Below are 21821 nucleotides of genomic sequence, written 5' to 3'. Positions count from 1 at the left end.
ACAAAGTTCTTTTCGTTGAGTTTTCAGATCCCTTGCAGCACTGGCAATTTGCTGTCTTTCTCCACTTTGAAAGCTGATGTTAAGTACTCACCTAAGCCTGCCATTTGTCTTATCCATTCATAGTCGCACCTGTATCTGTCATTGGTCTGCATGCCCCATTGCCACTTCTAGTGTATTCCAACCCCATGCCAAATCCCTTTGACTACAAACCTATGCTTTTTAAATCTGCACAAATTCATTGTTTTATAACATAACCCATCAAAAATAATTTATTCACACATCCAGTGAAACTACACAATCTCCACATTCTGTTTAGGGGTTCATGTTAAGACATTTAACATCTTTCAAACCTTGTGTGAGCAGTCCATGCATGATTGGATATTGCCACAGATCGTCAGTTTTAGGAATATGAGTTGAGTCCCAGTGTAGGTTTCTTTATTGCATTGAAAGTTATCTGGCAGAGTTAATGTTCTTCACAGCCTTTAATGTGAATCAGCTGAATTTGAGTTGGCATTTAAACAGTGCTTTAAGCTTTTTAAAATCTAAGCTTGCGTTCCAGTTTCATTTGGATCAAGAGGTTGTTGTATTATTTTATTCACGTTGTCAGAACTGTAACCTAATTTTAATTCTCTCATACGGTATGGGCATTGCTAAGTAGGCCCTCCATTTATTTCCCAACACTAATTTGATTTATTATTGTCGTGTATTAACATACAGTGAAAAGTATTGTTTCTTGCGTGCTATACAGACAAAACATACCGTTCATGGAGAAGGAAAGGAGAGAGTGCCGAATGTAGTGTTATAATCATAGCTAGGATGTAGAGAAAGATCAACTTAATGTGAGGTAGGTCTATTCAAAAGTCTAACAGCAGCAGGGAAGAAGCTGTTCTTGAGTCGGTTGGTCCGTGACCTCAGACTTTTATATCTTTTTCCCGAAGGAACAAGGTGGAAGAGAGAATGTTCGGGATGCGTGGGGTCCTTAATTATGCTGGCTGCTTTGCCGAGGCAGCGGGAAGTGTAGACAGAGTCAATGGATGGGAGGCTGGATGTCCTTGAAGGTGGTGACAAACCACCATCTTGACAATTGAGTGATTTGATGGGCCTTTCCAGAGAGGTTAGAAGACAGTCCCAAAGCTGTGCATCTGAAGTCTCACAAACCAGACTGGTTAAATGTCCCTAAAGGACATTACTAAACAGGATGGGTTTTCTCATCGATCATATAGCGATATTAGCTTTATTTGCATATTCAGGTTTATTTAACTAATTTTCATTGCCCAGCTGTTAGCAAGGTAGGCACAGTGGTTAGCACCACTGCCTCAGCATTGGGTTCAGTTCTGGCCGTGGGTGATTGTGTGGAGTTTGCACATTCTCCGTGTCTGCGTGAGTTTCTTCCGGGTGCTCTGGTTTTCTCCTACAGTCCAAAAATGTGCAAATTAGATGGATTATCCATGGTAAATGTGTGGGGTTACGGGAATAAGGCAGTGGGGCTGGTCCTGTGTGTGTTCTTTTGGAGAGTTGGTACAGACTCGATGAGGCTAAATGGCCTGTTTCCAATGTAGGGACTTCATGCCTCAATTGGAACTAATGTCTCTGGATCAAGAGTCTTAGCTCCTGTTCAGTAATATTAACATGCTGCTGCCATGCCCAGTAAAATTCCTCATGTCAATGTTAACAGAGCCCAAAGTTGTTTCACATAGTGATTTGGAAAGCCTGAAATAAGAGTTTCGATGTGAAAACCCAGAACAAACAACTGCTCAGTGAACAGCCAAGTGGATGGAGGGATACAAACGATTGGTCTAGTTGGACCAAGGAGCGGCACAGGCTTGGAGGGCCGAAGGGCCTGTTTCCTGTGCTGTACTGTTCTTTGTTCTTTGGATGACTGAATACATTGCAACTATTCTACTGCAAAGGGAAAGTTTGGATGAGGAGTTGAAGGGTAATCCATCCATGCTTTCTGGGTGTCATTGAAATTGCATTCCAGTTTAATCGCATAGACTGCCAAAGGAGCTATTGCTCTCCTTTACTGGACATTACACTGCAATTAAATCTAGATAGTATAATCTTGGCAGATGAGATTTGACAGTTGGTGTTAGGCCATATGTAGAAGCCATAACAGTATTGGCGTATGCTCTTGTGTTATGCAGGGTAGATTACAAACATGGTAGCTCAGTCTTCAGTTTTCAAAAAATGTATTCTTCATAAGGTACGGTCCTCCTCAGGCCTGGAGCATGTTTTTCTTTTGGGTCTTATTCTGTTGGGTATTGTGCAGCACCTCGGAACAATATGACCATGTTGAACAGGCAACAATGTGTGAGATTACATGCTTGCAATATCAATGACATTTACATGTGCATACTCAGCACATGGTTTCCCAGAGGTTATCAAGCTAGGCTACAGCATGTGGAAGATGCATATCATTCAAAGAATGAAGATCGCTGTATTGGTTTGGTGGTCTATCTGCTGAGTGATTATTTGAAGTAGCTGTGATAGTGCAACTTGTAGGTTATGTTAATCCCTTAGAACTGCCTTCCACTAAATATGTTCAAACAATTTAATCCATACTACTGGCTGTTCACATTTTCAATGCTTGTTGTAAGCTCATAGAAGACTTGCGCAGGCAGACTTTGTTCACCTGGTTTAAAGAAAAAAGGTTTGAAGCATTCTGCATATTTTAAGTCAGCAAATGCATTAGGTAAATCTTCCATTTGTTTTTTAAAAAATATCAATGGTTGATTAATGTGTCTAGATGCCTTTTTAAATTATGCATCAGTTCCACGCTAATTTTCAGAGTATGGTGCATGGAGATGTCAGGACTGCTAAATTTAGCTTCTTGCAATGTTGTGTAGTTCCAGCACATTGTTTTACATTGTCAATTAGTGATTCACATTTTATATTTTAAAGTGACCATTGATTTTTCTAGCTAACATATTAGGCTTTTAGAACATAATTGTGCTGTGGGGGATTTCATGGAATTCTGCTCTGTATTTTGAGATGAATTAGGCAGCGGTGGTGCCGCTTGAGTATTGAGGCAGGATAGCTGGGTGGATATATGAAATGATGAAAGGGAAGCCAGTGTTTTAATTTTGTATGCAAAGGCTAGGACTTTGGAGCAAATTCAACAGACAAAGCTTTTCTGTGAAGTAGACTTTTCTAAGGCTGTGGGTCATAATAATTAGACTCCTCATTGTGTAACTGAGTTCCGTGGTCTTGTACGTGCTGCCAGCACATGACTACATCTTTTCATGAGCTTTACCCATTTCCTATCGGCCTTTGGAGCATTAAAAGCTAAGTACGTATACTGTTGATGTGGCATACTTTGCCAATCAGTGTCGTGGACTGATGGAGAAAAAAATGATCTGACCCGTGCCAGCTTCTGAACTACAAATTATTCCTGCTGCCTGCTCCCCCCCCCCCCCCCCCCCACCCCATTCCAAACAAGCAGCCACTGAAAGAATCTGTTGTACTGCAGAATCTGTGTAGCTGAGTTTCTACACTGTTCGCAATGATTGGAAGCCTTTCCGATATTAATAATGCACATATCTGGTGCCAGTAGACAGTTCACGTTGTCTAGATGTAGTATGTGGAAGATGTGATTCTGTCAATTGCTTTGGTCTCCCAGCTAAATGTCTACATCCAGATCCTGAAAAACCTTTGCTTTTGGGAGTGAGCACAATTTAATGTGGCAGCAACATAAAATTACATCACCTTTTCCTGAACAAATGAAAAGTTTCAATGGTATAGTATAAAAATTAAGTTTGGGCTAGTAGCACTATGTTAATCTAGTAAAATTTAGATCCCAACCTGGCAGTTTGAAAATGACCCAAGATTGCAGTGACCAAGATTTGTTCATTCGTCATTTAAAACCCCAATTGTTAGAGAAGGAAGACTGACTGCATCACCACAACAATGTAGTTAACTCTTGAGGATGGCCTAACAAGGCACCCTGGTTTATACTCTGACAGGTAGGTGTAGTTAATATTGCTCAATAGACATCAAATGTCATTTTTCCCAGGGATACCAACATGAAACAATTTGTTCTTTCAATTTTACTCATTTGGGATGTATGGTGTGATTCCTGTCTGATGCAAAGTTTAACACATCTGCAATAAATAGGAGAGAATGCAATTGGTGTTTGCTATGAGTGCGAAGAGTTAATTCATAATGAAAATACAACTTGTCCTAATCCTTTTGCTTGTAATTTCTGCCTGGTGTGCTAGGAGATACTGTGGTAAGGCTCAAATAATTATTAGTTTTCTTCCGTTGGAGTTTCTTTATGTTTAGGCACTTGCTGCCTTACTATATTTTGAGCAGTAAATTCTAAACTGGCATGTAGTTTTTCTTGAAGTTAAACTGTGATTTTTTTTTAAAAAGCCAGCAGGTGAGGATTAGTGCCTGCATCATGCAGTGCTCACAGGAAAATGCACTGCATAAAAAACTGATAAATGCAACCAAGTTTTTAAGAAGCCATTATGACCTTTTAGAAACTACTGGAAGTGCTCATTGTGCCATGTTGATTTGAGATTACTTCACTGGCGTAATACTGAAATGGTGAAAATGTGATGGGCAAAAGGAGTTGATTGTGAGGTATTTGTCAAGGAATACATTTTGAGAAGAGTAGGGTGTGGGAAGAGAAGCAATTTTGATAGTGTACCCAAGACATTTTTTATTTATTTGTGGGACGTTGCTGGCTGGCAAGTATTTATTGCCCATCCCTAGTTGCCCTTGGAGGGCAGTTGAGAGTCAACCACATTGCTGTGGCTCTGGAGTCACGCATAGGCCAGACCAGGTGAGGATGGCAGATTTCTTTCTCTAAGGGACATTAGTGAACCAGACGGGTTTTTCCGACAATTGACTCATTTCGTGATCATCAGTAGGTTCTTAATTCCAGATATTTTTTATTGAATTCAAATTACACCATTTGCCACGGCTGGATTCAAACCCTGGTTCTGAGAACATTAGCTGAGTTTCTGGATCAATAGCCTAGTGATAATACCACTAGGCCATCACCTCCCCTAATGCATACTCCAGAACAAAGTAAATGGGGTTTTATGATCGTGTATTGTTTAGTTTTAAACTGTTTGCCTAGTACCAATTTTCAGAAGAATTTTTCTTTTTAGTCTTAACACCTTCAAGTCCTGTGTCTCAAGATACTTGCCAGCCAATGAAGTAATATTAAAGTGTACTCTCTGTTGTGATGCAAGAAAATGTGGCAGCCAATTTACATCAAGTTTCCACAAAGTTTCTGGGGTCGGTTTAGCTCAGTTAGCTGGACAACTGGTTAGCAATGCAGAGCGACACTAACAGCATGGGTTCAATTCCAGTACCGGCTAAAGTTATTCATTAAGTGTCTTGATGCCTTCTCAACCTTGCCCTTCGTCTGAAGTGTGGCGATCCTCTGGTTAAATTACCAGCCTATTGTCATCTAGGACTATGGCATCTTTACATAAAACACTAAAGAAAAACCTGACTGGTTTCAGATAAATGTTGGTAAAACTCCCACGTTCACCATAGGAGTTTATTTTATTCATTCAGCGGATGTGGGCATTGCTAGCTGGACCAGATTTATTGACCATCCCTACTTGCCTTTGAACTGAGTGGTTTGCAAGACCATCTCTTGTGCCCATCTGAGAGCGAATGGGATTTTGATTTAATGTTTTATCAGAAAGATGGAATATTTGACAGTTCAGCATTTTCTCATTACTGTAGAGTGAAGTGCCAGCCTGGATTCTGTGCTGTGGTATTTGGAGAGCCCATGATCTTTCAATTGAAGCTTTTCGATGAAACATCTTTATGCTGCCCTGACTAACTGAGTAGCGCAGTTGAGCAAGTATTCGTTGGCTGTCCCTTACTTCGAGGATGACCTCTACTTGAGATTGAGATTCTGCCATAGGTTGTCTTTGACTAAAGGGTCGATTCTTAGCCCACAGATCTTTGGGCAGGATACCTCGAGGTAGGACGATCCAGAATGCAGGATTTTGTATCTTTTCTTCCATACTCCACGTCATCAATAAGACATTGTGATTCGAAACGTAATGCAGCTGGATGGACAAGTGGTCATTTTGAACAATTAGCAGCAGTTATTTAATGTCAACACTGCTCTACTCCAAGGAGAACTTGGTGTTTTTGAAGCATTTTCTCATTTCTGTTGTAATAGTTGGTCCTGCAGGTTGTCACTTCCAATGTTTCCTTGTATCTCCTTCTGATACTGATCGTGCTTCCAGTTACGTACTCCGGACAGGCACTAATCAATCACTGTCTTTTGGTCATGGATGCTCAGTTGTCTCGGGGTCATATTTCTCTCAGGAGCATGACGCAAGGGTTTGTGTTCAATCACTCTCTGTCCAAGGCATAGCAACAATCATGGCCTTATCGGCTTCTGTGCCTGCGCTTCACTGGAGACCCCTGCAGCGTTGCTCCTCCCACACTCCTTAGCCTGACACAGCATTAGCTCTTTTAACCTTCAGATTTTGCTGGTGTCTTCACTTCAGTGGTGTCTTTTTGAATATCCATTAGGATACACCTCGATAGTTGGCACAGCATTTCCATTGAAGATGATTGCAACATTCCTGAAGTGGGCTGGGAGGTGTGGGGGGGGGGGGAAGCGCAAATATGTAGGATGAGTGCAAGGAGTCTTGCTGTCCAAACATGGGCAAAAGAGGTGAATTCTAGAAATGAAATGAGTGACTGCCCTTGACATCAAGGCAGCATGTGACCAAGTGTGGCATCAAGGAGCCATTCCAAAACAGAAATCAGTGGGAATAAGGAGGGAAAACCTCTCCCCTGGTTGGAGCCATACCTAGCACAAAAGAAAGAGTTGTGTTTGTTGGTGGTCAATCATCTCGGCCTTGGGGCATCACTCAAGTGTTCCTCAGGTTAGAGTCCTAGGCCCATCTTCAGCAGCTTCATCAATGAAATTTCTTCCATTGCAAGGTCAGAAGTGAGAATGTTCACTTGCTCAATGTTCAGCACCATAGATTCCTCCACATTGAAGCAGTCTGTGCCCAAATGCAAAAAGACCTGGACTGAACTGGACTAGCCAAATAAATACTGTGCTGCCAAGAACAGGTCAGCGGCTGGGAATTCTGCGGTAAGTAACTCACCTGACTCCCTAAAGCCTATCCACCATCTGCAAGGCACAAGTCAGGAGTATGATGGAGTACCCTCCACTTGCCTGTGCAACTCTCAACAGCACAAGAAGCACCTTTCAAACCTGCCACCTTGAAGGGCCAGGGCAGCAGATGCATGGGAACACCATCTGTCCACACATCTTCCTGACTTGGTACTATGTCACCATACCTTCGCTATCACTGGGTCAACATCCTGGAACTTCCTTCCAAATAGCACTGTGGGTGTAGGTGCATCACATGCAGTTCAAGAAGGCAGCTCATTTGCACCTTCTCAAGGTCAATTGGGGGTGGGCAATAAATGCTGATTTAGCCAGCAACACCCACATCCTGTGAAAGAATAAAATGCCTACCGGCTTTAAGGACCTCAATCAGAATATCTTCAGGGGTACTGGCTTGTTGTTTGCCATCCATTTTCCTGTTGCAGGATGTTGGCTCAATCATGGAATCTACCACAGGAACTGCAAATAGCTTGGAGAGGATAAGCTGCCACTGGATTCAATTGGAATTGTTGAAATGTTGTTCTTGACATTTGGGTGGCATTGTCATCCTTAAGCGAGACACCATCCTGTGATCAAAGCAGATTTTGTCCATTTGCCCTTGGTCTATGGATGGCTTCAGAAGAGTTTCATGTGTCATGATGGTCAGCATGTTGTTGGATCTCTCCAGCTGTCTGTCCCACCATTTATCTTCAAGATTTGTCTTTGTTCGGCATTGAGGTATTGGAAAGCTGTGTTCTTGATTTCTGATTTGTGGTGTTCAGGCAGTGAAGTCTGCTCATGTTCATTCAGGGACAACACATACTTCAGCATTTGCTTTCATTGAACCAGTCCTGGTGGCAATGATGCTCAAACCTCGAGGGTACAGCTGATCTTATTTGATCCCGCACCACCTGAAGTTGAGGACTTTTTGGACCATAATCTGTTTGACACCTACCCCTGACCTTGTGGCCGTGGGTAGCCCTACCAGGAGTAGGTATTTGCACCGCAACCACTCCAGAGGTGGTCAGAAAGCACAAGTCTCTCCTCCATGTCACGGTGCTCCTCGGAGGAGTGCAAGTACTAAATGTCTTGGGAAACGTCCCCATCTTCTAAAATCACAAACATTTGTTAAATTATCACAGTGTTATGTGTGAAATTTTTGCTGTTTGCAAGATGGCATCACATTTGCCAAGTAAAATGATACATCACACATGAGCTTTAAAGCTCTTGAACAACGTAGTAAGGAACTATCAATACAAACCTGTCATTCATCATTCTGTAATTTATTTTCCATCTTCCGGTGGTCTAAGATTTTGGTATGACATTGCATTGTGTGCTGTGGTAATGGTGACAAATTGTTGTTCAGATACAGGATTCTTGATATTAGCACAATTAAACTGTCGTGCACAATGAACCTAAAGGTATGCTACCCAGGAGACGAATCATTCAAAATGTAACTGGTGTTTTAAAACGTTTGTTGAGACTGCAATGGTCTTTAACCGGTAATGCACCATTCCTCATAGATGCAGAGTAACTCCAGGCATGGAATCGGGCAGGAATGCTGATGCTACAAGCTTGGTATTAGTGTGATGCACAGTAAGGATATGCATAAACTCATTGCTGCAAGGATGAATGCACGTTGAGCACTTGTATCCTGAAGAGATGATTGCTCTTTCTATAAAATTACAGAATGGTAGGTGCATACTGTAGCTGGACAAAATGAATCCCTTGTTCATCTACATCTGAGCTTGAAAAAACAAGGTTGCTCAGATTTTCTTGCAAGATTGCGTCGTATTTGCTTTGCCAGACAAATCTCAACTTCTCAACGTTTTTTTCGTTCCGAGAGTCCATTGAAAAAGTGGGCAAGAATAAGCAGTGAAGTTTGGTTACTTAGACATTTCGTAACGGTTCCATGCTGATTCGGGATAAGCCTTGGCTATTAGTATGTTTGAATGTGTATAGATCCCTTTAGGATATGACTAATCCTGTGAGATATTGTTTTCAACTTAGTTTCTGCCGATGTTACCACATTTCATAATAGCATAGAACTTGATGTTGAAATTTGAAAATGTTTAATTTCTGTCAAATGTAGACTCCATCAGCATTAACTTCAGGATAGCTGTCTTGCAGGAGGTGAAGTTTTGAGTTCATAAGATCATACAATCCCCACAGTGCCGAAGGAGGCTATTTGGCCCATTGTATCTGCACCGACTCTCCGACAGATCACCCCACCCAAGGCCCTAATCCCATGTATTTGCCCCGCTAATTCGCCTAACCAACACATCTTGAGACACCAAGGGTCAATTTAGCTTGGCCAATCCACCTTTGGACTGAGAGGAAGCTGGAGCACCTGGAGGAATCCCATGCAGACACGGAGAACGTGCAAACTCCACACAGGCAATGAATGACCTGAGGCTGGAATTGAACCAGGATCCCTGGTGCTGGGAGGCAGCAGTGCTAAAGGCTGTGCTGCCCTAACCACTGTGCCATTGTATCGCCTGCACTCCTGAACCTGAGCGCATAGTATTGGTTAATGCTCTTACAGCACCGAGTATGTTGATGTCTGTGGTACCTCCTTGAGGCATTAAAAGCCAGATCCAGTCTGTACTTGGGTGGATGTGGAAGATCCCATGGTACTATCCTAAGAGGAGCAAAAACTTGTGCTTGTGAATTCTTTGGTGCTTCCTTGTATTACTGCACTGAGTACAGTTCAAAAGTAATTCATTGGCATTAAAGCACTTTGGGGCATCCTTAGATCATGAACGGTGTTGTACTTGTACAAATGCAACTTATTTCTTGAATTGCACGGTTATAATAATAATATCACTCATCTAGAAAGAATTAGCTTGCATCACTTTAATGGACTAAATTGGACACAGGAAATGCTTTGGTGATTAGCATGCCGTTAATTCATTATTGAATTTAAACCATACAAAGTCTTGTATGAATGTGAATTATTTTTAATGTGTTATTGATTGCTTTTATTTTCACAGGAACTTCGAAAACCTAGTTATGCTGAGATTTGCCAGAGAAGTGCTAAAGAATCTCTAACACTACAGCCACAGAAGGAGCAAAAACCCAACACCGCAGTCAGCAACAAAGATGACAAAAAAGTTCTGGAAAACCCAGTCGACAAAGAGTCTAAAAATAAAGACCTATCTGTTGGAAAGGCAAACCCAGGGAAGCCTAGAGACCAGCGAAGACAATCGGGTCGGAGAACACCCCCTCAGGGCATCAACAAGCGTACAAATAAAGAGCAACACACACCCCCAAAATCACCCAACTGAGGATGCAGAAATTGTGGCATTGATTAAAAGGTCTGGTCTGTTCAAGTGTAAATCCCCCCCAAGTCTCCAATCAGAGCACAGAGGTTGTTGAAATAATGGGTTGCTGGAAAAGGGCTTGAAGGCAACAAAAAGCACTTTTTGTATTGAGTGAGAGTGTAATACTATTGCCTTAGGCTACCACTTTTCAGTATTTGGTGAAATGTTGTGTAATGTCTACTGTAACTTAATCTCTTGCTCAGTTATGGATTGGGAAAAGATTATTTGCCCATTTGAAGGTGGGGGGGAAATAAATGGAACCATGATCAGCAAACTGGCACGAGTATTATGCTGTGGGCCAGAATGTGGTTTTTTGTTCAGCGTGATTTTGTTTGCTGTAATTACACAAGAATAAAATGGGGAGCAGTGGACATTGGATCTACTTCCAAGCAGTGTTGCAGGTGGTTTTCTGTTCCACAGATCTATTTAGCACGGAATATGATCAGTGTGTGAATACTGACATTTAAAACAAAATATTTTTTTTTACATAGAAGGTAGTGGCTTGAAGTACAACAAATCTCAAACCCATTAATTAGATGTTAGTGGGAAGTGATTGGAGTCATAACCTGGATGGTAGATTTAACAGAAAAACTCTAGTTTCTTTCCTTTCTGTTTTGGGTAGATTTCCATTGATCTTGATGCTTCAGAATTTACTTTTGCACTGTTAATAGTAAGCGGCCAGTTGATTTTTGGATAAGGGTAGGGCTACTGTCTAACGTGTGACACAGTGATTATGAATCACTACAAAAAGGCTGGTTTATGTACCTCTGTGCTCTAAAGTAGGTGGCGACGGTTCTTTATTTTTTAATGCTTGTTTCCAAGTGTTTTTTTAAAGAGAAACTCCCAGTCAATACACTGGCACCTTTTGGTAATTTGGTACCTTGTAGAGTACTTGAAATGGGGTGAGAATTAAAGTTTGGGAGTGGAATTCCTCCAAATTTTCACACGTTTTTGTCTTGCCAGTTTTTTTTTCTAATAGCGATTCATCTTTGCTGTGGAAAATGTTAGATTAGTTGCTGAGTTTTCTTTTAAAATATATAATTTCGAAGGACAAGAGTGCACTGAGTCTACTGCCATCTTCTAATGTTGCAGGTGATATGTGGATGCTTCTTGTTTTGCTACACAGGAAGAAAGTATTGGCTTTTTAAAAATTCCTATGGCTAGTAGTCACAGTAACCCAGACTAATATAACTGCTTCAAACAGAGAAAGCAGTACAGCACTAGGCACAAGCTTGCTGGTCATAGGAGAAAATGGGTAAGTTATTCCATAAAGGGTATTATTATTTCAACAACTGTGTTCTTTTCATGCTATAAATTAATTTCCATCCAGTGTCAAAATGAGAAACTTGAATTTCATTTTAAACTTGAAAATGACTTTGCCTTAACTTTTGTACGAGACAGATTTAGATGTTGCTATAACTGACCCCGGAGGGTTGGAATGGGCAAGATAAAAGGTTACTCAGTTACATCTACTGTCACTAGTCTTACTGGGTAAATCAGATGTGTGCGAACTAGCAGTAAATAGCATTTTTTTGTAATATAATTTATGAAAGATCTTAAAAGTTGGATCCTTTTTCAGATTGTTAAAAACCCTGTAAATGCAAAAATAGTCAATACTGTATTAAACTTGTGCACTTGGAAGTGTGTGCTTTGCTTGTACAGTTGTAAATAATCAGAACATATAAAAGGTACCTTTAAAAAAAACTGATATAAAAATATTGATATTGTTGGCATATCCTCAATGTTGCTGTTGAGCTGGATGTAGCAAAAAAAAAATTAAGTGTTGTAGTCTGGATATTTTTTTTTCTGATGTGCTGAACTGATTCTGCCTTCACTGCAAAAGGGGAAATTGGGGAAATGCAACAGTAAAATAAATGGCCTTTTCCCATTAATTCTCTCCTCTCTTTTGTTTCCTCCGCGTCTCTTCTCTCCCCCCCCCCCCCCACCAAAAAAAAAAAACCTGATTACTAATAAAACAGGTTCTAAAGTGTTTGTCAGCCTGTTGATTTGCATCATTATTTTTAAATCTTAATTAACATCTCAGGTAACTTTTAAAAAATGCACACGTCAAACAGGATGAAATTATGTATAAACTTAAGTAATATAATTGAATGGTAGAAAATAACTAAAGCTGTTGTGCCATTGCATTCTTCTTTTTACTAAGTACTCTTTTTTTTTTCCCCTGGTGCCAGTGTGTGCAGCAGTTTGACAACTTGTATTGGGTTTAAGTCAACTGTGGGTTAATTTGCTTGGCTGCTGAGAGTATGGTGATGATCAACTGCATCTGGTAAGAATTGCTGATCACACAACCAATTCATTATCTTGTAGCCAACTGGTACATTTTTTTTATTGTGATGTTCAGCATCCCGCTATAAGTGTGAGTGCACTGTTAATTATTTGCTGTTTTTTTTTAGTGAAGGGCACACAATTACTTGATTTCTGTTATTGGAGCAGGGAACTTTGACCATCTCTCTGATCAGGAGGTTATAGTGGGTACTGCTATTTCCATGATAGCAGCTGAATATTAAATTGCATTGTTTTAACTGTCATGTCTGTGTAAGTTGCTGTGTCAAAGCACACTATCATAAACTTGATCTGGGCAGGACAATTGAAACAGTGGATAAAGCACTAAAAATGAGTAAATCTACCAACATAAAACAGCCGCCTGTTTATATGTTGCTCCTCAGTAAAGTTACATAGAGTAACAAACTACACAGTGTATTGTGAATGCCGGAACTACTACACAATTGATGTCACTGAGCTGTTAACATTAATCTGTTGCAGCCAATCATAAAGATCCCTTTTGTCTGTCTGCATGTAATGCAGTTTTAAAAAAATCAGGAGATGGCCGTGACGATGCCTATTGCTGTATTTACTTCAGCTTGTTGCAATTTTGTGTACTGTAACCAATTACACTAACAACAGTGGACAGTTGAGGATTTTAAGGGGAGGTAATGGCAGAACCTGCTTTGGAGTAGAAATCTATTGCAAATATTGAGGGTTTTTTGTTTTGTTGTCTTAAAATGCTGCGATACAAACTGGAATCAAGCTTACATGTAAACTATTGGTAATTTAATTTTTCTTTTTGTGTCACAATGCAAAACTGTCTCATTTGAAAATGTAGCTTATGAAAAATAAATTGAGTTAGCAATTGTAAAGTGAATTTGCTGTTTCAGTGTTCTCTGCAATATGAATAAGACTGACCCCTAAAGAAGAATTGTTCTATTCATCTTTCCACTGTACCACAATATAAATGAGTCGTAAAAGATATGCATTTTTTTGAATGTTTCCACTGCTTACCATAATTCTGACTCCAAGTCGAAATACCAATCTAGGAGGTAAACATCAAGGCACACTTAGTTGAGAGAACTCACTTTCCTGAAGCTTTGAAATGAAATGACTGGGGGCTTCTGTTTGACAGCAAATTGTATAGAAACAGAAGATAAAAGGCAAATTGGGGATTTTCACAGTAACTTTATTGCAGTATGAATGTACGTCTACTTGTGACAAATAAATAAACTTTAACTTTAAATTTAGGATTGTTGGAAGTTGATCATTTGCGATGATCAAAACTTAACTCAAGTTCCAGCTTATTTAAAATCTTGGAATTGTTTCAAAAAATTGCGTAATGGCAATTCTGGAATTAACATTTCTCAATTTGCATGTACACAAAGGAACATGATGTGCAATGTGGTGCCTTCCTTCATTCACGTCTCAAACTATAATTGAATGGTTTCTTGTGTTTTACTGTGTTTTTCTTGTGTTTCTGGCTTGAAATGAGTATTGGGAAAAAGAGGTGTGCTATCAAAGCTTTCCATCTCTCGAGCATCAGTGAGCCACATTGCGAGCCTGACTGGACATTAAATTGCTTGTTTGTCTAATTCCTAGCACACGATTATTTCGCAAGTGCTGTCCACTCACTAAATCACAGCTAATGTTAAACATTATGTTCTGAGTTTCGCAAGCACTGGCTGATTTACCTATTGTGGACAGCCGAGTGGATGTGCCATTTGACGTGATCTGTCAGCCACTAGGACTTGTGGCCTATGTTCTGGGCTCTTGCACATCATTAATTTCATCACTCCACCTTTGGCATGCTTGCCTTTAGCAGCTTAGTCTCAATGCTCCAGAATTCTCTCCATATGCCTCTTCTTGCCACCCCTCTATCTCTTTGTCTAGGTTTGTCTACCTCTCCTTTCTAAAACACTCCATGAAACCTACCTCTTCAGTCAATCTTTTGGATCCATGTACTAATATACGCTTGTGTGACTGTGTCCAGCTGAAGTTTCAACTAACAGCCATGTGATTATGCAGCCATGCAAAACTACACAATCACAACAAAAAAAGTTGGAGGCGTAGAAATGAATAAACATATGAAACACCTTTATTAAATGCAAACCAGAATTTCTTGCTTCGATACAAACACCATACCGTGTACACAGTCTCAAAGCTCCTATCCTTTGCTGCATTACCCTTACACCACCATTGTCTTCAGTACCCTCACTTCCTTTCCTCCTCCTTGTGATCCTCATTCTGCCCTTTAAAAATCCGTAACCTGGAATCACGAACGTTTCTGTCACAAGTATTAACTTGGCACAAGGGAGGTAATCAGGTCAAAGACTTATCCAGAGATTCAACATGCTTCAGCTAAACTCTTCCCTCTACTTCTCAAGTTCAAAAGCATTATTCTTTGCTGCAATGCCTTCAGCTTGAGAAGAATGGACAGATGACACGTGCTTTGTGTTGGAATTTTGGCCTGAGAGCTGATGCAGGGCATTCACACCCCAGAGGCCAGCCTGCTTCCTAGAAGCTGTGCAACATGCTGACTAGTAACATCAAGCCACATGTACCAGGTAGTGACCATCTCCAATGAGTGAGTCTAACCCACCGTCTACTATAAATGTTTTGGAGATTGCCATTGACCAGATACTGAACTGGACCAGTCATATCAATACAGTGGCAGCAGGGTGTACCATCTAAAAGCTGCACAACCTGCAACCCCATCCATCTGGAAGGACAAAGGCAGCAGTTGTGTGGGAGCACCACCACCTGCAAGTTCTCCAAGCCACACAACATCCCAACTTGGAACTATATCACTGTTCCTTCGCTGTCACTGCATCAAAATCCTGGAATTCCATCACTAACAGCACCGTGGGTGTAGTCTGCACCGGGGGGTGTCAAGAAGAGCAAGTGGATAGAAACCAGAGCTGAGAGGGACTTGAATTTCACCAATAACAAACAGTAATACTTGTAACTGATCTTTCATTTGCCTGAATTGAAATCCATTTGCTGGTTTTGTCGATCCCCGGACGCTGTTGAGACCTCCTGCCTATACTGCTTGCAACGCCACCTATTTTTGTTGCTGAGAAATTTGGATATGTGATTTTCTATCCCATTATTGAGGTTATTAATAATACAAGTAATAATTGAGACCCGAACACACAACTAGACGCTCCGACAATTTAATCTACCAACACAGTTGATAGCACTCTAGCCTGAGTCATAAGCTTCTTTATTCATATCTTGAATGTATAAATGTGTTGCCAGTCCAGTGGAAGAATGAGGGAATGTTACACTGCTGGAGGCGCCCTCTTTTCAAATGAGACGTTAAAGACCTTTTTCTGGTAGATGTAGATGGTCCCGTTGCATGGCATTGTTTCAAAGAGTAGCTGAATTTATTCCTGGTGTCCTGGCCAGTATCAATCAGCATCACAACAGAATACTATTTGGGGCGGTATGGTGGCACAGTGGTTAGCACTGTTGCCTCACAGCTCCAGGGACCTGGGTTTAATTCCTGGCTTGGGTGACTGTGTGGAGTTTGCACGTTCTCCCCTGTCTGTGTGGGCTTCCTCCGGGTGCTCCGGTTTCCTCCTGCAGTCCAAAGATGTGTAGGTTAGGTTGATTGACCATGCTAAATTCCTCCTTCGTGTCCCAGGATGCGTAGTTTAGAAGGATTAGCAGGGCAAATGGGGTTACGGGGATAGGACCTGGGTGGGATTGTTGTCGGTGCAGACTCGATGGGCTGAATGGCCTCCTTCTGCACTGTAGGGATTCTATGAAATATCCAGTATGTCTCATTGCTTTTTGTGGGAGCTTGCTCTGTATAAACTGACGTTTGTGTTTCCTACATTACCACCGTGACTACACTTCTAAAGTACATTATTGGATGTAGTGCATTCGAAATGTCTGCTGGTCATGAAAGGTGTTATATAATTTTTTTATTCATGGGCTTCGCTGGCTGACCATTTATTGCCCATCCCTAGTTGCCCTTGGAGGATAATTGAGAGTCAAGCACATTGCTGTGGCTCTGGATCCACATGTAGGCCAGACCAGGGTAAGGACGGCAGATTTCCTTCCCTAAAGGACATTAATGAACCAGATGGGTCTTTCCGACAATCGACTGCTTTCATAGTCATCAGTAGATTCTTAATTCCAGATTTTTAAAAAATTGAATTCAAATTCCACCATCTACCTTGGCGGGATTCGATCCCGGTCCCCAGAACATTAGCTGAGTTTTACCACTGGGCTATTGTCTACTCTAAATGCAAATATCAATGCAAGTTTGCTTTTTTAAAATGAGCACCTACATATTTTCCCTTCTGTGTCATGCAAATTTTGTAAGCAGGTAAATCATTTTCCTTCCATCCCTCCAACTTCAAAACTTCAGTTAACAATCTCTCAGTGATTTTATCACAAGCCTTTGGGAAGTTTGTATAAGTAACATCCCTAGGCATTCCCTTCATTGTACAATTGAGTCAGATTAGTCCAGCACAGCCTACCATTTACAAATCTATGCGAGCTTTCTCTGGAAAGATAAATGTGCTTATCCCTATGTAACCATTTTCTGCCTTTCCCCTGTGCTCTGGAACTACAGCACTGAACCACAGCAGTGGCTGCGTTTGCAATTGCTGCACAGTTGTAGGTGCTGTCCTTGGGTTGAGATTTAACCAAGACCCTGTCTGCTATTCACTGGCACTATTTGAAGGGGGAATTCTATTGGCATTGTGGCCAATGTTTGTTCTTCAACTAACATTCCGGGGGAAGACCGAGTAACATTTAATAAATTATTACCACCAGTGGGACAAGTGATGGAATGTGCAGCCAGACAGTGAGAGAAAATGAAACTCTAGCTGTGTTTCTGTCAGTGCCAGAGCGTTGATGGATGGTGAGGTCTGTTATATATTCACTGTGCTAGCCAGTACCTCTGGCTTCAGTTGTATTTTCGTCACACTAAATCTGATGCAATTGTCTGTAACTACAAAATACCAGCCCTTACTTAACCTATGAATGAGAGCAAACTATTTTAGCAGTGAAACAATGTGCAAACTAGCTCAATGAAGATCCAGGGTACCAGAGTTAATTCCTCAAGCGCACAAACTCTACATGTATTTTCAAAAACAGCATGACTTGCAAGGTTAAGATTTGAATATTTTTCTTAAATTTTGCCCTGAGAGGGGATGTCAGTGCTAAGGAACAATGTTTTTTTTTTCCACTTTTGGACATCCATTGGCAGCACTGAGCACAGTCCGATCACTTTTAGTTTGTGTGGGGGGGTGAAGTTGCTTTTACCCATTTTTGACTTCTGGCAGATTCTGCTTTCTGAGTGTGCTTCGTTCATTGTGGTCTACTTTGTTTTTCTATTTTTTAGTATGCCAGCAGGTGTCCCAATTTATAATTTTTATTCACATCTTTAGTGTCTGATTAGCTTGCAGATCTCTTTCTCCCCGCCCTCTGATCTGAGGTTAGTGTTGCCTAAAGGACCTTTTGCTGAACCTTTGGTTATGTTGTTTTAACCAGTCATTTTTATTTATAACTCCAGCTCAAAAACAATATTTGCAGAACTACCAAATATACAAAGTAAATCAAGTACGGGTGCTTGCAGATTATAATTTTCATCCAGAATTTAAGTGAACATCTCAATTTATAACAGTTTTGCTGTAAAATGTACAGTGAAGAAAAGTGTTGTCATTTTCAAAAATAAAGCCAGTATATTTAACATGAGTATATGATACTTGTCACCATGAGTTGATCTGCCTCATACCCAGCATCTGCAATGCTGCCTCATTAACTTCATGCTATTCCACCATTTCTATTAATTCCGTTTGCGTGTGTACCTCATGAAATTACACATGTTTGAGCATGGTCTGTAATGCCTGCCAGAAATTAAATAGTTCAGTAAATAAGACCGTAAGACATCGGAGCAGAATTAGGCCACTCGGCCCATCGAGTCTGTTCCACCATTCAATCGTGGCTGATACTTTTCTCATCCCCATTCTCCTGCCTTTTCCCCATAATTTGATTCCCTTTATTAATCCAGAACCCATCTATCTCTGTCTTAAAGACACCCAATGACCTGGCCTCCACAGCCTTCTGCAGCAAAGAGTTCCACAGATTCACCACCCTCTGGCTGAAGAAATTCCTCCTCATCTCTGTTTTAAAGGATCGTCCCTTTCAGCCGGAGGTTGTGCCCTCTGGTTCTGGCTTTTCCTACTAGTGGAAAGATCCCCTCCACGTCCATCCTATCCAGGCCTCGCAGTATCCTGTAAGTTTCAATAAGATTCCCCCCCCCCCCTATCCTTCTAAACTCCGAGTACAGACCCAGAGTCGTCAACCGTTCCTCATATGACAAGCTCTTCATTCCACGGATCATTCTTGTGAACCACCTCTAGACCCTTTCCAAGGCTGGCACATCCTTCCTTAGATATGGGGCTCAAAACTCCTCACAGTACTTCAAATGGGGTCTGACCAAAACCTTATACAGCCTCCAATGTCTGCTTCAATCTCCCTTCACTGAAATCAAAAGGAATCTGCTTGCTTCCAATAATAATTGCAGTGACGATGTGCAATTGATGACTTGTAGCCTGTAGGCTTGATTTTAAATTGGACTGAGAATTAAATAATCTAGAAGATAATGGGCATGTCACAGCAGCTCTGCATCAGCTTGGGTGAGCCAGAATGAAATAAATGCCAATCTAACATTGTCCATCCCATCTTGTTGAATTATTAGTGTCACAAGTAGGCTTACAGTAACACTGCAGTGAAATTACTGTGAAAATCCCTGAGTCTCCACACTCTGGCGCCTGTTCGGGTGCACTGAGGGAGAATTTAGCATGGTCAATGCATCTAACCAGCACATCTTTCTGACTGTGGGAGGAAACCCACACAGACACGGGGAGAATGTGCAGACTCTGTATAGTGACCCAAGCCGGGATAGGCAGCAGTGCTCACCACTGCACCGTGCTTAACAGAGAAACCTTGCACAATGTGTTATCTGGTTGTGGCTCACAGGAAGTGAGAAATCACTTGCTTATAATTGAAATCGGTCTGATAGGTATATTTCTATACTGCTTGTGTGTTTTCCGCGGAAATGCACGCTGACCATACATGGTCTTGTGCTTTTTGCAACAAGCTGTATTTTTGGAGATCGTAATGTATTCATGTACATATATATTTTATAGTTGTACATTATAGCTAATAGTGGTGAATAGAGGGAGGCAATAAATGTATGGCAAGGTTTTCATGTGCACTCTGCTCAAAAGGGTTCCATGTGATGATGGTGTTCTGGCAGTGGTGTTCGGTAGGCAATTGCACAGTATGCACTTTCATCACTGGATGCAGTGATATTTATGCGAATTGGGATGTTGCAAGTCTTAAAACAGATAATGACCCCCCTCGATAAAGGTCTGTATTATGAATGAGAGCAGCAATAGTTACTTTAGTACCTCCGGTGCTAATTATATTCATTCATTTTTGAACTGAACCAAACCACATAGGTGGATTCACTTCACTTCAGCTCCTTTCAGTTGGTGTGGCAGAGTAAGGCGTTTGATCAAGTCCCCCATGGTCGCCTTATGAAGAAAGTAAGGATGTGTGGGATAGAGGGAAGTTTGGCCGATTGGATACGTAACTGGCTAACAGAAGACAGGGTGGTGGTGGATGGAAAATTTTCGGACTGGAAACCGGTTACCAGCGGAGTGCCACAGGGATCAGTGCTTGGTCCTCTGCTATTTGTCATTTTTATAAATGACTTGGAGGAGGGGGCTGAAGGGTGGATCAGTAAATTTGCTGATGACACCAAGATTGGTGGAGTAGTGGATGAGGTGGAGGGCTGTTGTAGGCTGCAAAGAGATATAGATAGGATGCAGAGCTGGGCTGAAAAATGGCAAATGGAGTTTAACCCTGACAAATGCGAGGTGATTCATTTTGGTAGGACAAATTTAAATGTGGATTATAGGGTCAAAGGTAGAGTTCTGAAGAATGTGGAGGAACAGAGAGATCTTGGGGTTCATATCCATAGATCTCTGAAGGTTGCCACTCAAGTGGATAGAGCCGTGAAGAAGGCCTATAGTGTGTTGGCGTTCATTAACAGGGGGTTTGAGTTTAAGAGCCGGGGGGTTATGCTGCAACGATACAGGACCTTGGTGAGACCACATTTGGAATATTGTGTGCAGTTCTGGTCACCTCACTATAAGAAGGATGTGGAGACACTGGAAAGAGTGCAAAGGAGATTTGCCAGGATGCTGCCTGGTTTGGAGGGTAGGTCTTATGAGGAAAGGTTGAGGCAACTTGGGCTTTTCTCTTTGGAGCGAAGGAGGTTGAGAGGAGACTTGATAGAGGTTTATAAGATGATGAGGGGGATAGATAGTGAACGTTCAAAGACTATTTCCTCGGGTGGATGGAGATATTACAAGGGGGCATAACTATAGGGTTCATGGTGGGAGATATAGGAAGGATGTCCGAGGTAGGTTTTTTACGCAGAGAGTGATTGGGGTGTGGAATGGACTGCCTGCAGGGATAGTGGAGTCAGAAACTTTAGGAACATTTAAGAAGCTATTGGATAGGCACATGGAGTACTTCGGGATGATAGGGAGGAAATAGCTTGATCTGGGTTTCAGACAAAGCTCGGCACAACAACGTGGGCCGAAGGGCCTGTTCTGTGCTGTAATGTTCTATGTTCTAAAGAGTAAGAGAGTTACCAGCATTACTGATGAGACTACCCAGTGACCCTTGTTTGGGAAGTGTGTGCATGGCTGTTCAGTGAGGACAGGAAAGTTTGTGTATTAGAGATTGACTGGAGATAACGGATCTGTAGAAAGTGCTGCACTCCAGACTGGCAACTTCATTTTTTTAATGAAGGCTCGCAATTCTAAGCATTAGAGGAAAAGATGGTTAGTTTTTAGATTGGACTGCTATTTTTACAAATGTACAATGGCACAATGCAATTTTAATGCCGCATAAGTGTCAATTTAATCCCTTAATGGAATAATGTTCGAGTATAGTTCTGTTCATTTTGAAGGGAAACAGTTACCATTTTGGCCAATGTGTTCTGTGTTTAAGCAAACTTTATCTTCCATGTGCTAAACAGATGGAATTTGATTTATTTTGATGAATAA

The 21821-nt window shown here is 41.3% G+C and overlaps 1 protein-coding gene across 2 annotated transcripts in view; it reads left to right on the top strand.

Moving 5' to 3' along the window:
• larp4b (La ribonucleoprotein 4B) overlaps positions 1-11370 on the top strand; it is a 125037-nt gene extending 113667 nt beyond the window's left edge. For both annotated transcript variants that reach the window (XM_078232666.1, XM_078232674.1), the window contains one exon: positions 10099-11370. In XM_078232666.1, coding sequence (XP_078088792.1) covers positions 10099-10392 — 294 coding nt within the window. In that variant the 3' untranslated portion in view covers positions 10393-11370. The remainder of the gene's footprint in view (positions 1-10098) is intronic.
• Positions 11371-21821: the final 10451 nt, after the last annotated feature.

Source organism: Mustelus asterias, chromosome 2 (assembly GCF_964213995.1).
Source record: "Mustelus asterias chromosome 2, sMusAst1.hap1.1, whole genome shotgun sequence".
Classification (NCBI taxonomy): domain Eukaryota; kingdom Metazoa; phylum Chordata; class Chondrichthyes; order Carcharhiniformes; family Triakidae; genus Mustelus; species Mustelus asterias.
This window is presented reverse-complemented; position numbering and strand designations above follow the sequence as displayed.